The sequence below is a fragment of the Antechinus flavipes genome, chromosome 2 (genome assembly GCF_016432865.1).
Source record: "Antechinus flavipes isolate AdamAnt ecotype Samford, QLD, Australia chromosome 2, AdamAnt_v2, whole genome shotgun sequence".
Classification (NCBI taxonomy): domain Eukaryota; kingdom Metazoa; phylum Chordata; class Mammalia; order Dasyuromorphia; family Dasyuridae; genus Antechinus; species Antechinus flavipes.
The window spans coordinates 149,194,733-149,210,809 of record NC_067399.1 but is presented as its reverse complement, the minus strand read 5'-3'; the positions used below and the strand labels follow the sequence as shown (position 1 = coordinate 149,210,809).

Below are 16,077 nucleotides of genomic sequence, written 5' to 3'. Positions count from 1 at the left end.
TTAAGAAAGTATTAAGGAGCGTGTGCCAAATCCTGTGGATCCAAAGATGATGGATGGATCCATTACGAAGCTCCTGTTCAAAGCCTTTTTAGCTGGGTAGTAAGTACTAATATGTACTGAGCCTAAGCACCAACATTCCTTAACTTCCTTGTGCCCCCAAACAACTCTGAATTGCAAAGCAGGTGTCAGTATTTCCTCACAGGAAGTTCCCCAGTGCTCTGAAATCACAGATTATATACCCCCAAAAGGGGTAAAAAACAAAAGCACATTTGAATTGCATTTTCTTCTTGAAGTACTCTATAAGCATCAGTATATTGATACTGAATAAAATTCCAGTTAACAAAAATGGCTTATCTAACCTGTTTAAAGGATGTGTTAAATCTCCATGGCTATAAGGACAAGTTCTATTAAAAAAAAAAAAAAATTTGGTGCTCAAAAAGCTGCCAGGTTTTAACTACTTTAACTGTGAATATAACTACTCTAAGAGAACTATCAATTCTGCTTAAGCACTTAAAAATTATAATCACGATATAAAAAAAACTAAAAGGAGTAAGTTGAACTTTGTATCTCATCTGTCTATATAAATCAAATGATGGTGGCCTACAACTTGTATATTTGTTTACTACTTCTCTTGAAGATGAAAAAAAAAAATACTGCAATGAGTTCAAATCAGAAGGTTCAAAGTATATGACTAAAGTAAGCTGGGAGAAAAAATGATTTTCAAAATTCCAAACCGACATTTTTTTGAATAGTGAATTAAGGGCAACTAGATGGGATAGTGCATAGAGCACTGACCTGAATTCAAAAGGACCAGAAACAAATCAGGCTTCAGACACTTAACACTGTGTAACTCAGCAAGTCATTTAATCCCAACTGCCTCACCAAAAAAAAGTGAATTTCTAAATTCATACATATTCTAATATTGATTACACGCTACTTCTTATTTGTTGTTTAATTTTGTTTGGAAGATTTATGACGAAAACATCCCATACATTTAGCGACCAATTAAGTTTTTTACTAGATAGCCACTATTAATGGCTTTTTTGACCATCTTCTACAAGGCTATTTCCCCTAAACACATTTAAAGAGAAAAGTTTCCTACTGTACAAAATGAGGGACCCCAATAGTTTATGTTATCACCCAGAAAACCAAACCAAACAAAACAAACCCTGGATGAAAACAAAACAAAACAAAACAACAAAAAATACCCCGCTTTTTCTGGTATGCTTTTTCTCTTCCACAGGATGTCCCAGGCTTGTATTTTCTATAATTAGTCCCTTTTTTTTGCCCCAGCATATATATCTGGAAACTAAAACCTTAACTGCTATTTCCCTATCTGTGACCTCAGGGATGAGAAACCAATCAGACTCATTTAAACATGACCATCCAATAAAACATCTAACATATTCAATGAAGGAGCTGCCACATTTTTGGAATTGACCCGAGATCTCCAGAGGCATGAAGCAAAAATGCATCCGAGAACTTGAATGTTAATGGACTCATTTCTCCTGCCAAGACCTCAAAACCATTATGTGCCTGAGATTTCTTTTTTTCATTTTAAACAGTATTTTATTTTTCCAAATGTATACAGATAGTTTTCAAAACCTTGTTTTCCAAATTTTTCTACCTCCCCTCTCCATGACAGCAAGAAATACAATATAGGTTAAACATACGCAATTCTTCTAAACACATTTCTATATTTGTTAAGCTGCACAAGAAAAATCAGATCAAAAGGAAAAAAAAAAAAAAACCACAAGAAAGAAAATCAAACAACAACAAAGGTAAAAATGCTATACTTTATTTAACCCATATTTAATTTTCATAGTTTTCTCTCTGGATGCAGATGGCATTTTCCATCACAAGTCTATTGGAATTGCCTTCAATCACCTCATTGTTGAAAAGAGCCAACTCCATCACAGATGATTATCACAATCTTGCTTTTACTGTATATAATGTTCTCTTGGTGCTGTTCACTTCATTTATATAAATCTGTCCAGGTTTTTCTGAAAGCCTGCTTATTATTTTTTATAGAATAATAATATTCCACAATATTCATATACCATAACTTATTCAGCCATTCTACAACTGATGGGCTCACTTCCCGGTTCCTTAATACTACAAAGAGGACTGCCACAAACATTTTTGCACATGTGGGTCCCTTTCCCATTTTATGATCTCTTTGGGATATAGACCCCAGAGAGACACTGCTGGATCAAAAGGTATGCACAGTTTTATAGCCCTTTGTTCATACTTCCAAATTTGTGTGAGATTTCCAAGCAACATTCCTCATTTAATTCTTCCCAGTACTATTTTTGAAATTCTAGACTTCTACCTGGTAGGAAGAAGTTGGCAGGATACTCTAATCTGAATATGGCAGTATTATTCCATAAAGAGGGTCATAGTACTCTGGGCTACTCAAATACCCATTTTTTGTTGTCCCTATCTCCTGTCTCCAGTTAAATAATGAAAACTTCCCTTGAATATGTCAAATAAAAGAGCCTACTACTTTCGGCATTTACTAGTTCATCCAATTCTTTTGTAAGTCCTTATAGTCCCAGCAATGGACCACATCTATACATATCTATGAACAATTTTAAATATTTGCTCTCAAAGTTATCATCTCTAAATCAATTATGCCATTACTTTAAATATTCAATAACCAAACATCATCAGAATTTTTAAGTCAATATAAAATGAGTTAAAGCTTTGATATAAATGGGACAGAAAAACATCCTCTTATTAAGTTTGCAAATCCTTTGAGTACCCTACAGAAAATTATTTTAGCAAATTTTGGTAAGTGAAACCCCTCAATATTGAACCTATCTATGACAAATATTCAGATAGTTGGTCTGCTGCAACAAGCCAGTGACAGACTACCTACTTCCAACCAAAGAGCATAGAATATTAGTTTCTAAGCGCTTATCCGTAATTCACTTTATGTCCCAAATTCTCTTTACCTCCCCAGGATTGGGCTGTACTTCCTCTTTTAATAGTCTATTTCAATTTGACATACTAACAAGAATTTCCTTAGATAAACATTAATTTAATACAAATTCAAGACTTAGAAGGGTTTCACTTTCAATCACACAAAAGAAAAATGGGTCAATGGATCATAGGTGTAAGACTAAAAGACAGTCAAAAAAGGAGAAAAGAAAGTATTTTTAGCATCTTCTTAAACAAGTCCTTTACTTCTACACAATATTTTAAATACTAATACTTTTAAGTAATATTAATTAAGTAATAATACTATTTTTACTGATTAGTCTGATCTAAGCAAAGATAATAATGAACCTTTCTCACATGTGACAGGAGAACTACATCACTAATTCAATCTAAGAATAATTTATAAATCCTGAATTCCCAAGATCTCAGGGAACTGATTCTAAAAATGAAATAAATTCTATTTCTACTGACTGCTAGCATCACAATATCATGACTACATATTCTTTAAGATAGAAATATTTGTAAACCTATTAACTTAGTCATTCATTTAAAAACATAAATTATAATATTCTTGTTTCTAAAGTTTCTCACTAGGAGGTGAATTTATCTCCCAGGACAACTTCTGTACATCCTGAAATACCACAATAACAGCATTCAAAGACTCTTTCCAAAAAAAAAAAGGGAGAGGTTTGTTTTCATGTCTCATAATTTTTAAGTTGCTCTCTTGACTAATTTGGGAAAAGGAAAGTGACAAAGGAAGCAAAGATCAGGGAAAAATCATAATGTCAGAGCTTAAGAGATCATGTATTTAGGGTCTTTCATCTTACAGATGAGAAAATCATAGCCCAAAGAGTAGAAGTCCTTGTTCAAGGTCACAAGCTTTGTCAGTGAACAAAGCATTTAGTTCCATTCATCTGTTAATGCCTCTCTGAGCACACAACATGGTAACTCACATTCAACTTTAATGCTTATATTTGTAAAGAGATACAAATATAAACTGTTCAAAATAAACAATTATATATAGCAAAGATTAAAGAAAGGCTTGTATGAGACATCACTATCAAGCTAGATAAGAGATTTATGGTAGTATAGCTTCAGGCTTAATTCTAGGCCCTGTCTGAGTTAACTTTTTAAATCAATTGACTGGAAAAAGATTCAATTTGCACACTTTTCATATTTGCAGATAACCTGAGAAAGACGGCTAATGATATAATGAATGACTTAAGTGAAATTCAAAAGTCTTTTTAGATTGAGTCTATTGTTCCATTCTAATAAAATGCAACATTGAAGAGAGATACAAATTCTTGTGTTTTAAGTTTTTAAAAAAGCAAATGTACAAGTGTAAAATAAAGGAGACCTGGTTTAATCCAGGAATTTAGATAAAAAAATATTTAGAAGTTTTGATTCAATATGAAATAAATGTATTATGCCTGCTAAATAGGTAAATGCATTCTTATAATGCATTAACAAAAATATAATATCCAGAAAAAGGATATTAACAGTCCAAATGCATTCTTGTCCTGGCTAGAACTCATATGGAACATCACACTTTCTTCTTAATCACAATTAAGGCAGAAACTGACAAATATTGGGGCAAATTCAGACAACAGCAACTAGGAAAGTAGGAGAGCCAGATAGGAGTTATTCTATGAGGAATACCTAAGAGGTTTAACATGATCATTGTCCTCAGATGTATGAAAAGCTGCATGAAGATTAGGAATTAAGGCTTATATTTTATACTTCCAAGAGAAGCAAGATCGATGGTTTAGAGATCGTTTCTCCACAGATGATCCTTATTATTTATCTACCCCCAACCTCTCTCGTGACCTCCAGTCTTACATCTCCATATCTTGAATTGGATGTCCTGTAGACATCTTAAACTCAACGTGTCCATAATTGAACTCAACCCATCTCCCTTCCAAACTAATCCTGTCAAGGGTACTACCATCCTCACTGTCCACAAGGCTCCAAACTGAGGTGTCTTTCTTGACCCCTCATATCTTGACCCCCCAAATCCTGTACTTCTAGCTGCATAACATCTTTCATATGTGCCTGCTTCTCTCCACTGACCCGACCTTTACTCTGGCACAGATCTTCCTCACCTCAAGCTGGAATTACTACAACAACTTTCTGAATGATTATCTTCATTTTTCCCCACTCTAGTCCATCCTCCAATTTTGTGCCAAAGTCAAATTTGACCAGGTTAATCCTCTTCCTTTCAAAAACTAGTGTTTTCCTATTACTTCCATTGCTAAATATAAAATTCTGTTTGGGTTTTTAAGCCTTTCAACCTGTACTTCACCCTCCCAATTTCTCAAGTTTTCTTATTCCTTCTGCCAACTTTCTTTTCCTAGAACACAATAATCTATCTCCCAACAGTGCATTTTCAGTCTATGCCTGCAATTCTCTCCCATCTTATCTCTCCCCTTTCCTGGCTTCCCTCAAGCTTCAGCTAAAATTCCTTCTGGAAGCAACTTTGTCTGATCTCCCTGAACACTAGTACCTTTCCTGTGAGATTATCTCTGCTAAGGCATAGTTGTTTGCACCTTATTGTCCTCATCTTACTGGTTTTTTTTTTCCTTTCTGCGGATTTTCAACATTTAGCACAGTGCCTGACATATAGGAGGTACCTAATAAATAACTGTTGATTTTGACAAGACAAATTTCTGTTCATCTAAGAAAAATATTCTAAAACTTGGAAACAGTCCAAATGTAGAATGGTTATCTTACAAAACAGTGAACTCATTACTGAAAGAGTTCTACGATCAAACAAGAATGATTTAAAGGGGTAGATTCTTGAATTAGCTGGGAATTTTGGATAAGACAACTTTTATTAGACCTTTTTAATTCTATTTTTTCCTTTATAGATCAAGAAGCATATATATCAAATTCTCTTACAGAATATAATTTCCTTCACGGGATAGGACTGTTTCATTTTTTATTTTGTAGCTCTGATACCTGCAATTGTAGGTGCCTAATAAATGGTTTTTGACTGAAAATAGTTACATTATACTTTAACAAAACTCAATACACAAAAATTATAAATTGCAAAACCTATTAATTGAATAATGTTCATATAGCAAAAAACATTCTCATCTTCATAAAATAATTTACCATGATCCTAAGTGATCTATCCAAATAGATTTAAAATATGAATTTATTCATAATCACTTGATTCTTGATTTGTAAACCTTTAGGAACATATTACTACAAAAAGACTCATGAATTATTAATACATTTTAATTTTTTGTCTAACACTGCATATAAATAGTTTTTTTCTTTATTGATTTAACTCTCTGAAAATAAGCATTTACAAAACACTGAACTGAAACAAGCAGTGCAAAATAACGGCAAAGGGAAAGTGTGATTAGACCTGTAGCTTCATTAGTAAAGGAAACTCCCTCCTATCAATAGAGACTGACAACCTTATCTGCAACTCAGAGAGTTCTCTAGAGCACCCATATCACTGATTTGGTCAGCATCACGAATTGAACATCAGGGCCAGGCTTCAAAACCACAATTTTTGAGTCTCAAAGACCAGCACTCTATCCATATTGCCTTACTATATTTCTAAAATGTTATGATAAAATGATAAAGTTTAAGAGATTATCAGTCAGAAATGCAATCATTATTAACTACATTTATTTTGCTATATAAAAATGGTGTAAAGGCAGGGAATCTGAAGAATCACAGCAACAAATGTACTTTCTTTTTCTTGGGTGAAAAACACTCTGTTAGTTAAGAATATGATCATAAGGGGAAAGTTTTACTCTTTTCCCTCACTTAAAACTTGTAAGAAATGAATCTGACTTTTTCAATGTTTATTACAATGAATGCTTTAAGATGAGAATTATCAAAACAGAACAGGTTATTTATATGCCAAAGTACTTTTTAAAGCAAATTTGTCCCTATGTAAGGGACATAAGTAAGATAAAAACCAATTATCTTAGATAATATAGCTAATTCTGCAAGGCTTATTTAATTTTGAAGGATCTTGACCTACAAAAATTTCTAAATAAAAAAGGAACATATGGAAAACAGACCCCCAACTGTTAATCATTTGACTTTTTATATAGATCAATCACAAAATGCATAGGAGCTTATTTACCAAACATCACTTTCAACTAATTTGTTCATCAATTAAATAAGTATAAGAAGAAGTAATAACCACTGAAAAGTGGCTCATTTATCTTATTACAGTCTATAGATGTAATTTAATTTAATTTCTATAAACTAAGTATGGGATCCCTGTCCTCTATTCATTTACAACACACCACTGTGAATTGCTATATTACCTAAGCTACTGATTAGGAATGGCAGTGAAAACATTTCATGGACTGGACCTTGTAGGAAGTTTCAATCAGTAAAAAATATTAAATTGTTTTCTGAGTAAATGTTATATACTAAAAATCTGCACTGTTTTAAAAAAATAACATGCCAATTGAGAAAAAATTCACATAGAATATATATTATATATATATAAGGAGACATATTGCTTTGCTTGAAATTGATGGAGATACATAAATCAAAAATTTTACCATTAAAACAATCACTATTTAAGAAAGCATTGGTAAAGATCAAATTCCTAAATGGTTATTTTTCAATTTCTAAACCTTATACTTTTGCAACTTGTTTTATAGTATAGCTAGAAGAGCAATTAGGAATCAGAAGACCTAGGGTTTTTTGTGGTGCTCAGATGTTAAGAATGTCTATCAGTACTTTGCAAACTTTAAAAAAGCATACATAATTGTCAATTATTATGTGAGTTTCAAATTTACCATTTACAGCTATGTGACCTCAAGAGAGTCATTTAATCTCTCCTCAGCCTCAGTTCCCTCAAGCTCTGAAATGTAAGTATTTGCTTAACTGCAAAGTACTTTCTATCACCTCATTTAAGCTTCATAATAATCCTTTGACTTAAAAAGCAAAAGTATTATGTTCATTTTAGCAGTAAGGAAACTGAGGCTTATTTAAATGAAGTCATTTATCCAGAACCATACAACTAGGAAATGTGAGAGGCAGCATTATCTGAGACCAAACATGTGGTCCATGCCACTAAAAATGCTATACCACCACCTAACAACGTTGTTAATAGGGAAATATAATGTGGCTATCTTTTAAAATGCAAAAGGTTCAAATTTCTAACCACCTAAGTAAAAGCTCAGTAGAACTGAGACCTTTTTTTGAACCATGTTTTGATTACGAAAATGAAAGCAATGTCCATACAATATAAGAATCACTAATTTAAAAATTGTAAAAAAAAAATTGTATATGTACACTGATGTTATGGTCAAATTATAATCTATATAAAGATAGTAATGACTTATCTTTATCCTAAAAAATGTATATTGCAAGGGTAAGAAAAAGTATTTAAGAGATACTCTTTTTAAGCAAACACTAAACTATAATCGGCTCTGGACAGAAAAAAAATCAAGTAATGATAACTACTACAAGATATTAAAAATGAAAGGAATCTATTAAAAACCTCACATTTCTGTTACAACTCATACAAACTAGACATTTAAAAACTTTGTGAAAGTCTTTGTAATAGATTATCAAGACTTTATGGAAAGCCCTAAAGAACAGTGTCAAATAGGGAACACTAAAGATAATCCTAATGCTTAAGAGAAAACATTTTTGGATACTATTTAGGCATCCTTTAGAAGCTTCCTAAAATACGAGATAATTAACTGTGATCTAAAAAAAGCATACTTGCAGGTTAATTCTTAATAAAGAATTAAAAGATCAACAACTACTGAAGAGTGAATTTTTAAATCTAATAAGAACTTTTATGAATAACTATCAAAAAGTTATGTGACTCATCATTGTTATCATTTATTTAACAACTTTAGAAGACAATATGACATAGCGATCATAGGATCATGTTCTTAGAGCTAGGAGAAAGGAAAGCAAAGGAATAAGTATAAAATGGTCTGTGCCAGGCATTGTGGTAAGCATTGTTTTTTTAATACAAATCTCATTTGATTCTCACAACAACATTGAAAGATAGGTCCTTTTATGATCCCAATAAGAGTAGAGGAACGAGGCAAAGAAGGGTGAGTGAACTGCTGAGGTCACCCAGCTAGCAGAAACCTTAGTCCAAAGCCCTATTTTACAAATGAGGAAATCCCAGGATTGTTATTTGGACCAATAGAATTAATATTTATAAAGTGCTTAGTACAATTCTTAACACAAAGGAAGTACTATTTCATTAGAATTATCATTACTTTTTAAAGTGGTAGCCAAACAGGAACAAAGGTATAGTACAGAGTCATTCTGACTTCACTGTCTTGGCACTTACTTGTATGACCCTGGATAAGTCATATAACCTATCAGGCATCTCTCAAGTTATCTAACAGTTGCACTATGCATTTCACAGATTTCCCAAATCACCAAAATTAAAGTCTACTTTTAATGTTACTCACTCCTCATCCCCAATCTGATTTATCCCCATGATCAAGTACAGTACCCTCCCCCAAATACATACTCAACTCACTAATAAAACATGTTTTTGTGCATTTTCTTTAAAGCCTAATCACACACCAATATATAAAGTACCTTAACCTTAAAGTACTACATACAAAGGAGTTAAGTATTCTTTGGGAGAATTATTCCTCTAATATAAAAGCACTCCTCTAATAATTCTAATTATGATCTTGTAAATTAAGATAGTCAATTTTCCTTTCAAACATAATATTTCAAAATAATTTATATACATATATAGTAGGAGGCTACGATCTGCTATCTTGAGATTTCTACATGTTTCTGGAGCAAAGAATAACTGATTCTTCTTACTGTCTTTATTCACTACAAAATGACTAATTTAGTTTTTAAATTAATTCAGTTTCAACCACAAATAAACTTGGTAGACTTTTTATCTATAGAAAACAAGATGGTTCTTACAATAAATAGACTTAATAGCTTTGGAATGGCCTTTTAAGCAATCATTTTTACTTAACATACATACTTTATACCCATTAAGTTGTTTAGTAGTCAATACAAACCAAGACAAATGGTTTAATTGAAAGAATGCTGGAGGCAATAGAGACCCTGGCTTCCAATTCCCGTCTACATATCTATATGATTGTGGGCAAGCCTTAGTTTAATTGTATTCTCCTCTATAAAGTGGAGACAACAATGTCTATCTCAAAGGATTGAGCCTATGAGGCTCAAACAACACAATATATGTAAATTGATTTGTAAACTTTAAGATGCTACATTAATATCTGTGGAAGAATGTTAAACTGATATCATGATGTGAATGTGTTTGAAACTAAAATATCTGTTATATGTATTATATGCTACTAGTGAGTATATTTCAGGATCTATGATTTTCTAGGCATAAATTATCTAAAAGCATCAAAGTAGAGCGATCTAGTATTGGCTTTGGTAATCTGAAGACCTGAATCTTGACTAAGAATGTCCTCTGTGTGACATACTTAACAGAATGTATATAGCCTCAGTTTACCCTTCTGACTTTTCAGATCCTTTCAACTTCTAAATTTTTGATTTTATAAAGTTACTTCAAGATCTTAAATGGATACAGAAACCCTTTCTAAGAAAAGTTAATTTAAGACACTGTCTTTAGCACACAGTCAATATCAAGATCTCATTAAATATCTGTAAATATTTATGACAGTATGAATGTAGAAGAGCTTTCCAAATCCAATGTTAGATTTTCCTGGATAAAATGTGTGAAACTTTTAGTTTCTTGTTTCTCAATGAAAAAAATTCCACAATAAAAACATAGTGTTCCAAGCACCTATAGAATACATAGTGGAAAGAAAGGAAATAAACATTTATTAAGAGTATACTATGTGTCAGGGACAATACTAAATACCTTACAAATATCTCATTTGACTTTTTTTATCCTGGGAAGTAGGTGCTATTTTTATCCCCATTTTGCTGTTGAAAAACTGAGGCAAACAGAAGTTAAATGGCTTACACTTCCTAGTTAATGTCTGATGCCCTATTTGAATTTAGATTTTCCTTAGCTGTCTTTTAGCAGGCACTTAGTAGTAAATTTAATGGAAATCAAAATGTAAGAAACTATGTCTTTTGGAAGAAATTTTTTAAATGACTAAAATTTGTAATATTTGATTTGATAAGCTCAAAATGATAAAACCATTACTTTCTTGGGTAAAAAATGGACAAAAAAAAATTTGATACTAATTATGCTTTATTATAGAAAACCTCTGGTCCTTACACAAATTCATCCTTTTTTGGAATCAATATTTTAAATCAAAACCCTTTTTAAAGTTTCTCTTGTTACAAACTTAGTATATTCTTGAAACTACCCAAAAAATGGTATTTTCCTCATACATACATCAAGCAAAATTTATCTCTGACATCTATGGTTAGTATCAGTACAAAACAAATCTTTTACATTTTATGGCCATTTAGCTCATGCTGCCAAAATGTTTTGAAAAGAGATAGTTATGATTTTCCATTGTTATACAACTGGAGAAACTCAGCTCCAGGCTCTTAGTATTAAACATACTTTTTGGGACACGCTGAAAACAATCATGTATTAACTGGGTATAGCAAATATCACATATTCTTATTCCAATTTATATGCTAGTTATTTTAAGAACTAGAAAATTTGAAAGCTGAATATCAATAATGTTATTTGCTTTTTGTGATTTATTTGTGATAGTAGCAGTCAGTCAATAAATATTTATTAATTGTCCATTATGTGACAGATACTGTGCTTAGCAATGGAGATAATAAAGAAAACAAAAAAACACAAACATCAATCCCTACTCTAAGGGAGTCTAATGAAGGAGTTAAATGCAAAAATGTCAAAACAAAATAAATACAAAATAAATTAGAGATAATTTCAGAGGAGAAATTACTAAGATTAAGGAGAATTGATAGAGGCTTTTTGTAGAAGGTGGGACTTTAATTGAAATTTGAATGAAGCTAGAAAAGCCAAGAGCTAAAGAGAGCTTCAAACATAGAAGAGAGTCAGGAGATGTATTCAAGAAATAGGAAGGAGTCCAATAAGTTTGATGAGCCATTCACCCTCTCAACTTGGCTTTCCTGGTGAGGAATTGGCCGACAACTATAAGTTACTTAATAGCAAGGATTGAAAATATTTTCCTTTCTGTAAAACTTAAAGTGGCCATACAGGCATCAAATTCATCCTGAGACTAATTAACAGTGAATAAAATGAACTATTTCCAAAGGATGACATGTCAAATAAAAGCAATGTCTAAGGCAAAATGGTTTAATATATGCTTTCCAATTTTTAAATGGTAAATTCCTCACATCTTGTTAAATATATAGTTATGACAAACTACACACACATACTAGTACACACAAGTAAAAGTTTACATATTTCAACTTAGAATACTCTACTACTAGTTCTTTGGAGGTACAAGAAAATGTTCACACCAAACACTAAAATCCCAACCAACCAGTTCCAGCTGTTAATAAAAATTTGAGAACAAACTTTTAAAAGATCAGCCTGATGTTACTGCTTAACATATAGTCTATTTCCATCAAAACTTATTGACTATATGAGAAAAGTCATTCCCAAAGGAGCATTTTTAAATGTTACATACATCTCTTCAAAAAGAATAAAACAAGTCAAAACATGTCTTACCATGATCTTGCTTACCCATTGCACTTAGATAATGATTGAAGGCTTGACAAGGAGGGCTTGGAGTTTGTGTAGATTTGTCACAACTCATAGGCGCTGGACTCCTGTCTGTGTCAAAAGAGAAATACCCACTGGAAGATCGAGGCAGCAGTGGGGATCTTCTTACAAAGATGAAAAGTGGGGATCTGGTAGCAAACGGGCTAGGGCTAGTGGGTGGTGCAAACGGTCCCTGAGGGCTGCTAGGTGAGCAGCTGTCCCCTTCACCTGAATTACCTTGATATTGTGTTTGTATAGAGGTAGGGGCCCCTGGTCTGAGTTGAGGTTGAGTAGGCCTTTCTGTAGGCTGCAATTGTCCACCTTCTCGGTCACACTCAGAATTTAGATCTGACGGTTGCTTTGCCATTTGGTCTTTTTTTCTGTAAGAAAAAAATATATATATAGTTAAGATTATATCTCATAATACCTATTACCGTAATTTTCATTATATGACATAAAAATTCCACAAATTAATTGAGCGACGTGGATTTTCATTCTTACTCCACTGCTTTCCTAAACTTCTGCTCATCTTCCAAGTAAAAATACTTGAGGCTGCCAGAAGTTCTATATGTGATTTTTTTGGTTACACTTCCTCCCTTTAAATAGAATGCTAATAACTTACTTAAAAGTTAATTTTAAAACACTAAAGGCAAGAACTCTGCAACTCTAATTTTCTAATCCAATCATATAAACCAAATACTACGGGTGGGTTTGGCTAATTGAAAGGAAAAAAAAAAAAAAAAACACCCCACAGTAGGCTCTAATTTCCCATGGATCAGATACTGTGTTGAAATGTAGGAGTGAAGAGTAGATGCAGTGATTGTGCAGCTTCTGGCCAAGTTCCCTGTTCTAGCCCCATTGTTCTACCGAATGTGCTGATCACAGCAAGTCTGGGGAAGGTTTGGCAGCAGCCATCAGTAGTAGTAAGTGCGTCACAATAGTTTGTCCACAGTAAAGTGCCTCTTCAGTTCTCTCTACTACCAACTCCACCCCCTTATGCTCCCCCTTCTTTTTCCTCTTCTAACTCAATGCTAACTCAACAAGTCTTCAACTCCTATTGCAAGAAAGCAAGCCTCTCTTACACAGGCTGACGAAAAACTTTTAAAATACCCTGCTTCCTTCAAATATTAGGCACACACGTAAGTACACAAAGAAAAAAAAATACATATACAAAAACAATAATCAACGTCAGGGAAGCTTTCTCTTTGGGCATGCTCCCTACAGCGCATAAAAAGACCCAGCTCCACATACTCCAGCTGCAATCGAGATAGCACCTTATTCAATCTCACCTCGGGAAGACACACAAGCGAAATAATTATTACACTATCTATTATTGTTATTTTTAATATAAATTCTATTAAGGAAAATTTGGGATGAAGAAAAAGCTCCACGCCTCACCGCCCCGCCCGGCACCTTTGCTCCTCATGATGGCCCGGGGAATACGCGCGACTAGTCCCAGTGTCTCCCCCCCTCACCCCGGGCCGGGCTGCGGCTCCCCCAGAACTGAGTGCCCCCAAAGGGGAGCGAGAGGGAGAAACAAAAGCCCCGAAACTTACGCTCAGGGCTCTCGATTCATCCCCAGAGAAACAAAACAAGTTCCCAACTTGACACTCTTCACACGCCGGAGCCGAGGGCCCGCACTCCGAGCCCGGCTCGGTGTCTCCGCCTCCACAACAGCAGCAGCAGCAGCAGCCGCCGCCGCCGCCTTCTTCTTCTCCTCCTCCTCCTCCCGCAGCAGCAGCCGCCGCCGCCGCCGCCGCCGCCGCCGCCAGGGAACATCCTCCGCCTCCGCCTCCTCCCCCCACGCACTCTACAGCCAGACTGTAGAGAACCGCTGACCTCCCCCTGGCCGCCGGGCTCGCAGCGCCCGCGCTTCCCATTGGCCCAAGCGTGGTCGCTCGGTCGAGCCTCAGCCAATCCGGGGCGGGGATGGGCGGCCCTTCGGCGGGTCAGCCTGCCAGGAGGCAAGGCGATTGTTGACAAACTTGCCTTCCGAGTGGCACTCCGGCCGGAGAGCGTCGGCGGCGGCGGGGACTGCAGCGAACTGCTAGCGCGCGTCGTCGTCCTCCTCCTCCCGCCCCCCTCCGCTCCCTTCCCCCAACCACCCTCGCTACACAGACAAACACCCGAAGCCTCCTCGGGTCACGTGCGGCTCCGGGCTGCGGCGCAGCTTTCAGAACCCGAGGCTCGCGCCCCTCATGCTTCACCCACTGCTGCGGGAGAGAAAACGGGGATCTTGAGGTGGAGGGAGGCCCATGTCCAGGCCTATGTCACTAGCAGACAAAGAGGGAACCGCGCCGACTCCAGAGAGCACGACCCTCGGCCAACAACATAAACCACACCCCAAAACACTGAATTATCTCCCTGGCATCCAGCCACCAGCCTTCAAACTAACCATCCCCCCAACCTACACACACACACACACACACACACACACACACACACACACACACACACACACTCCACAGGAAAATCTTGCACAGCACCCCCCTCCCCCACAAACTCCTTACCTCCGACCGCAGCAGCCCAGAAATCAACAAGCCCCGCGACTTCCCCTCCCCCAGCCTCTGATAACAGTCTGCCCCAACTCCTCCCGCCCCCGTAACAAAACAGACAGCTCGGTCATCCGACAGACAGACTAAAGCCCAAAGATCCGAAGGCCTAACTCGCACGACCCCCACACTTCACCGACTCCCACATTAAATCATCTTCGTCTCCGCCCAACGCACGCTGTTCAGGGGACCCAGCCACAAGCATCGATCACCCCCAATTTATCCCAAACACTACCTGGTCTCAACTGAGAGACAGTCCAAGGTGACAATCACACGCGACAGGTAATGGCAAAGGTTCAGGGCACCTCACGTGGTGGGTGCCAGTACATGCACTCACTTTGGAGGGACATAAGCATTCAGAGGTCGAAGCTAGGGCTAGAGGGACCCTTTAACTCGAAGCTGGGGAACTGACAATCGTGGACAACCAGCCGACCACCTCCGGCTAAGTTCTTGCCCAAAGGATTCTTTCTCAGCCTAGAAACATTGTTTTTTCTAGTCACTCCCAGTCTACTCCGCTCGCTGCAGCGCAGGTCCGCGCCTCCCCGGACACAGTTAAAGAGCCAGGTCGACGTCTGCGACTCCAGCTAAGCACTGCTTCCCGCGACCTTCGGATTCAGTGAGGCTGGGCGGGAACTGACCTGTTCAATCCCCCATGCCTGCAACCTTGGGCGGAAGGACTAGCTCACCTCCTGACCGTCCAGAGACCCTGGTCTAAGCAATCAAAAAAAAAAAAAAAAAAAAAAAAAAAAAAAAAAAAAGGTGTGAGAGCCTACCCTGTAGCAAGTGGCAGCGTGGTGTTCCTAATTTACCGATCTCCCCCAAAATAAAGGGGTCTGAGTGTCCAGTGCTGCCCAGCATCAATCCCTCAAAGGCTCAGGCTGCGGACACTGTCTTCATATCAGGCAGGGGCGCGACCCGAGAAAAACGGGAAGGAAGACTCAA

At 36.3% G+C, this 16,077-nt stretch overlaps 1 protein-coding gene across 15 annotated transcripts in view; it reads right to left on the bottom strand.

Moving 5' to 3' along the window:
• The window catches only part of BCL2L11 (BCL2 like 11), a 45,298-nt gene that overhangs the window by 28,313 nt on the left and 908 nt on the right, over positions 1 to 16,077 (bottom strand). For 6 of the 15 annotated variants that reach the window (XR_007950368.1, XR_007950369.1, XR_007950375.1 and 3 more), the window contains exons 1-2: positions 13,206 to 14,117; positions 12,551 to 12,963 (exon numbers count right to left, since the gene is read on the bottom strand). Coding sequence is in view for 5 of the 15 variants with exons in the window: in XM_051975801.1 (XP_051831761.1) it covers positions 12,551 to 12,950 (400 nt within the window). In the remaining 10 variants the exon portion in view is untranslated. Of the gene's footprint in view, positions 1 to 12,550; positions 12,964 to 13,205; positions 14,118 to 14,139; positions 14,239 to 16,077 lie in introns of those variants that run through there. The other 9 variants (XR_007950377.1, XM_051975805.1, XR_007950374.1 and 6 more) reach the window with 7 other exon arrangements.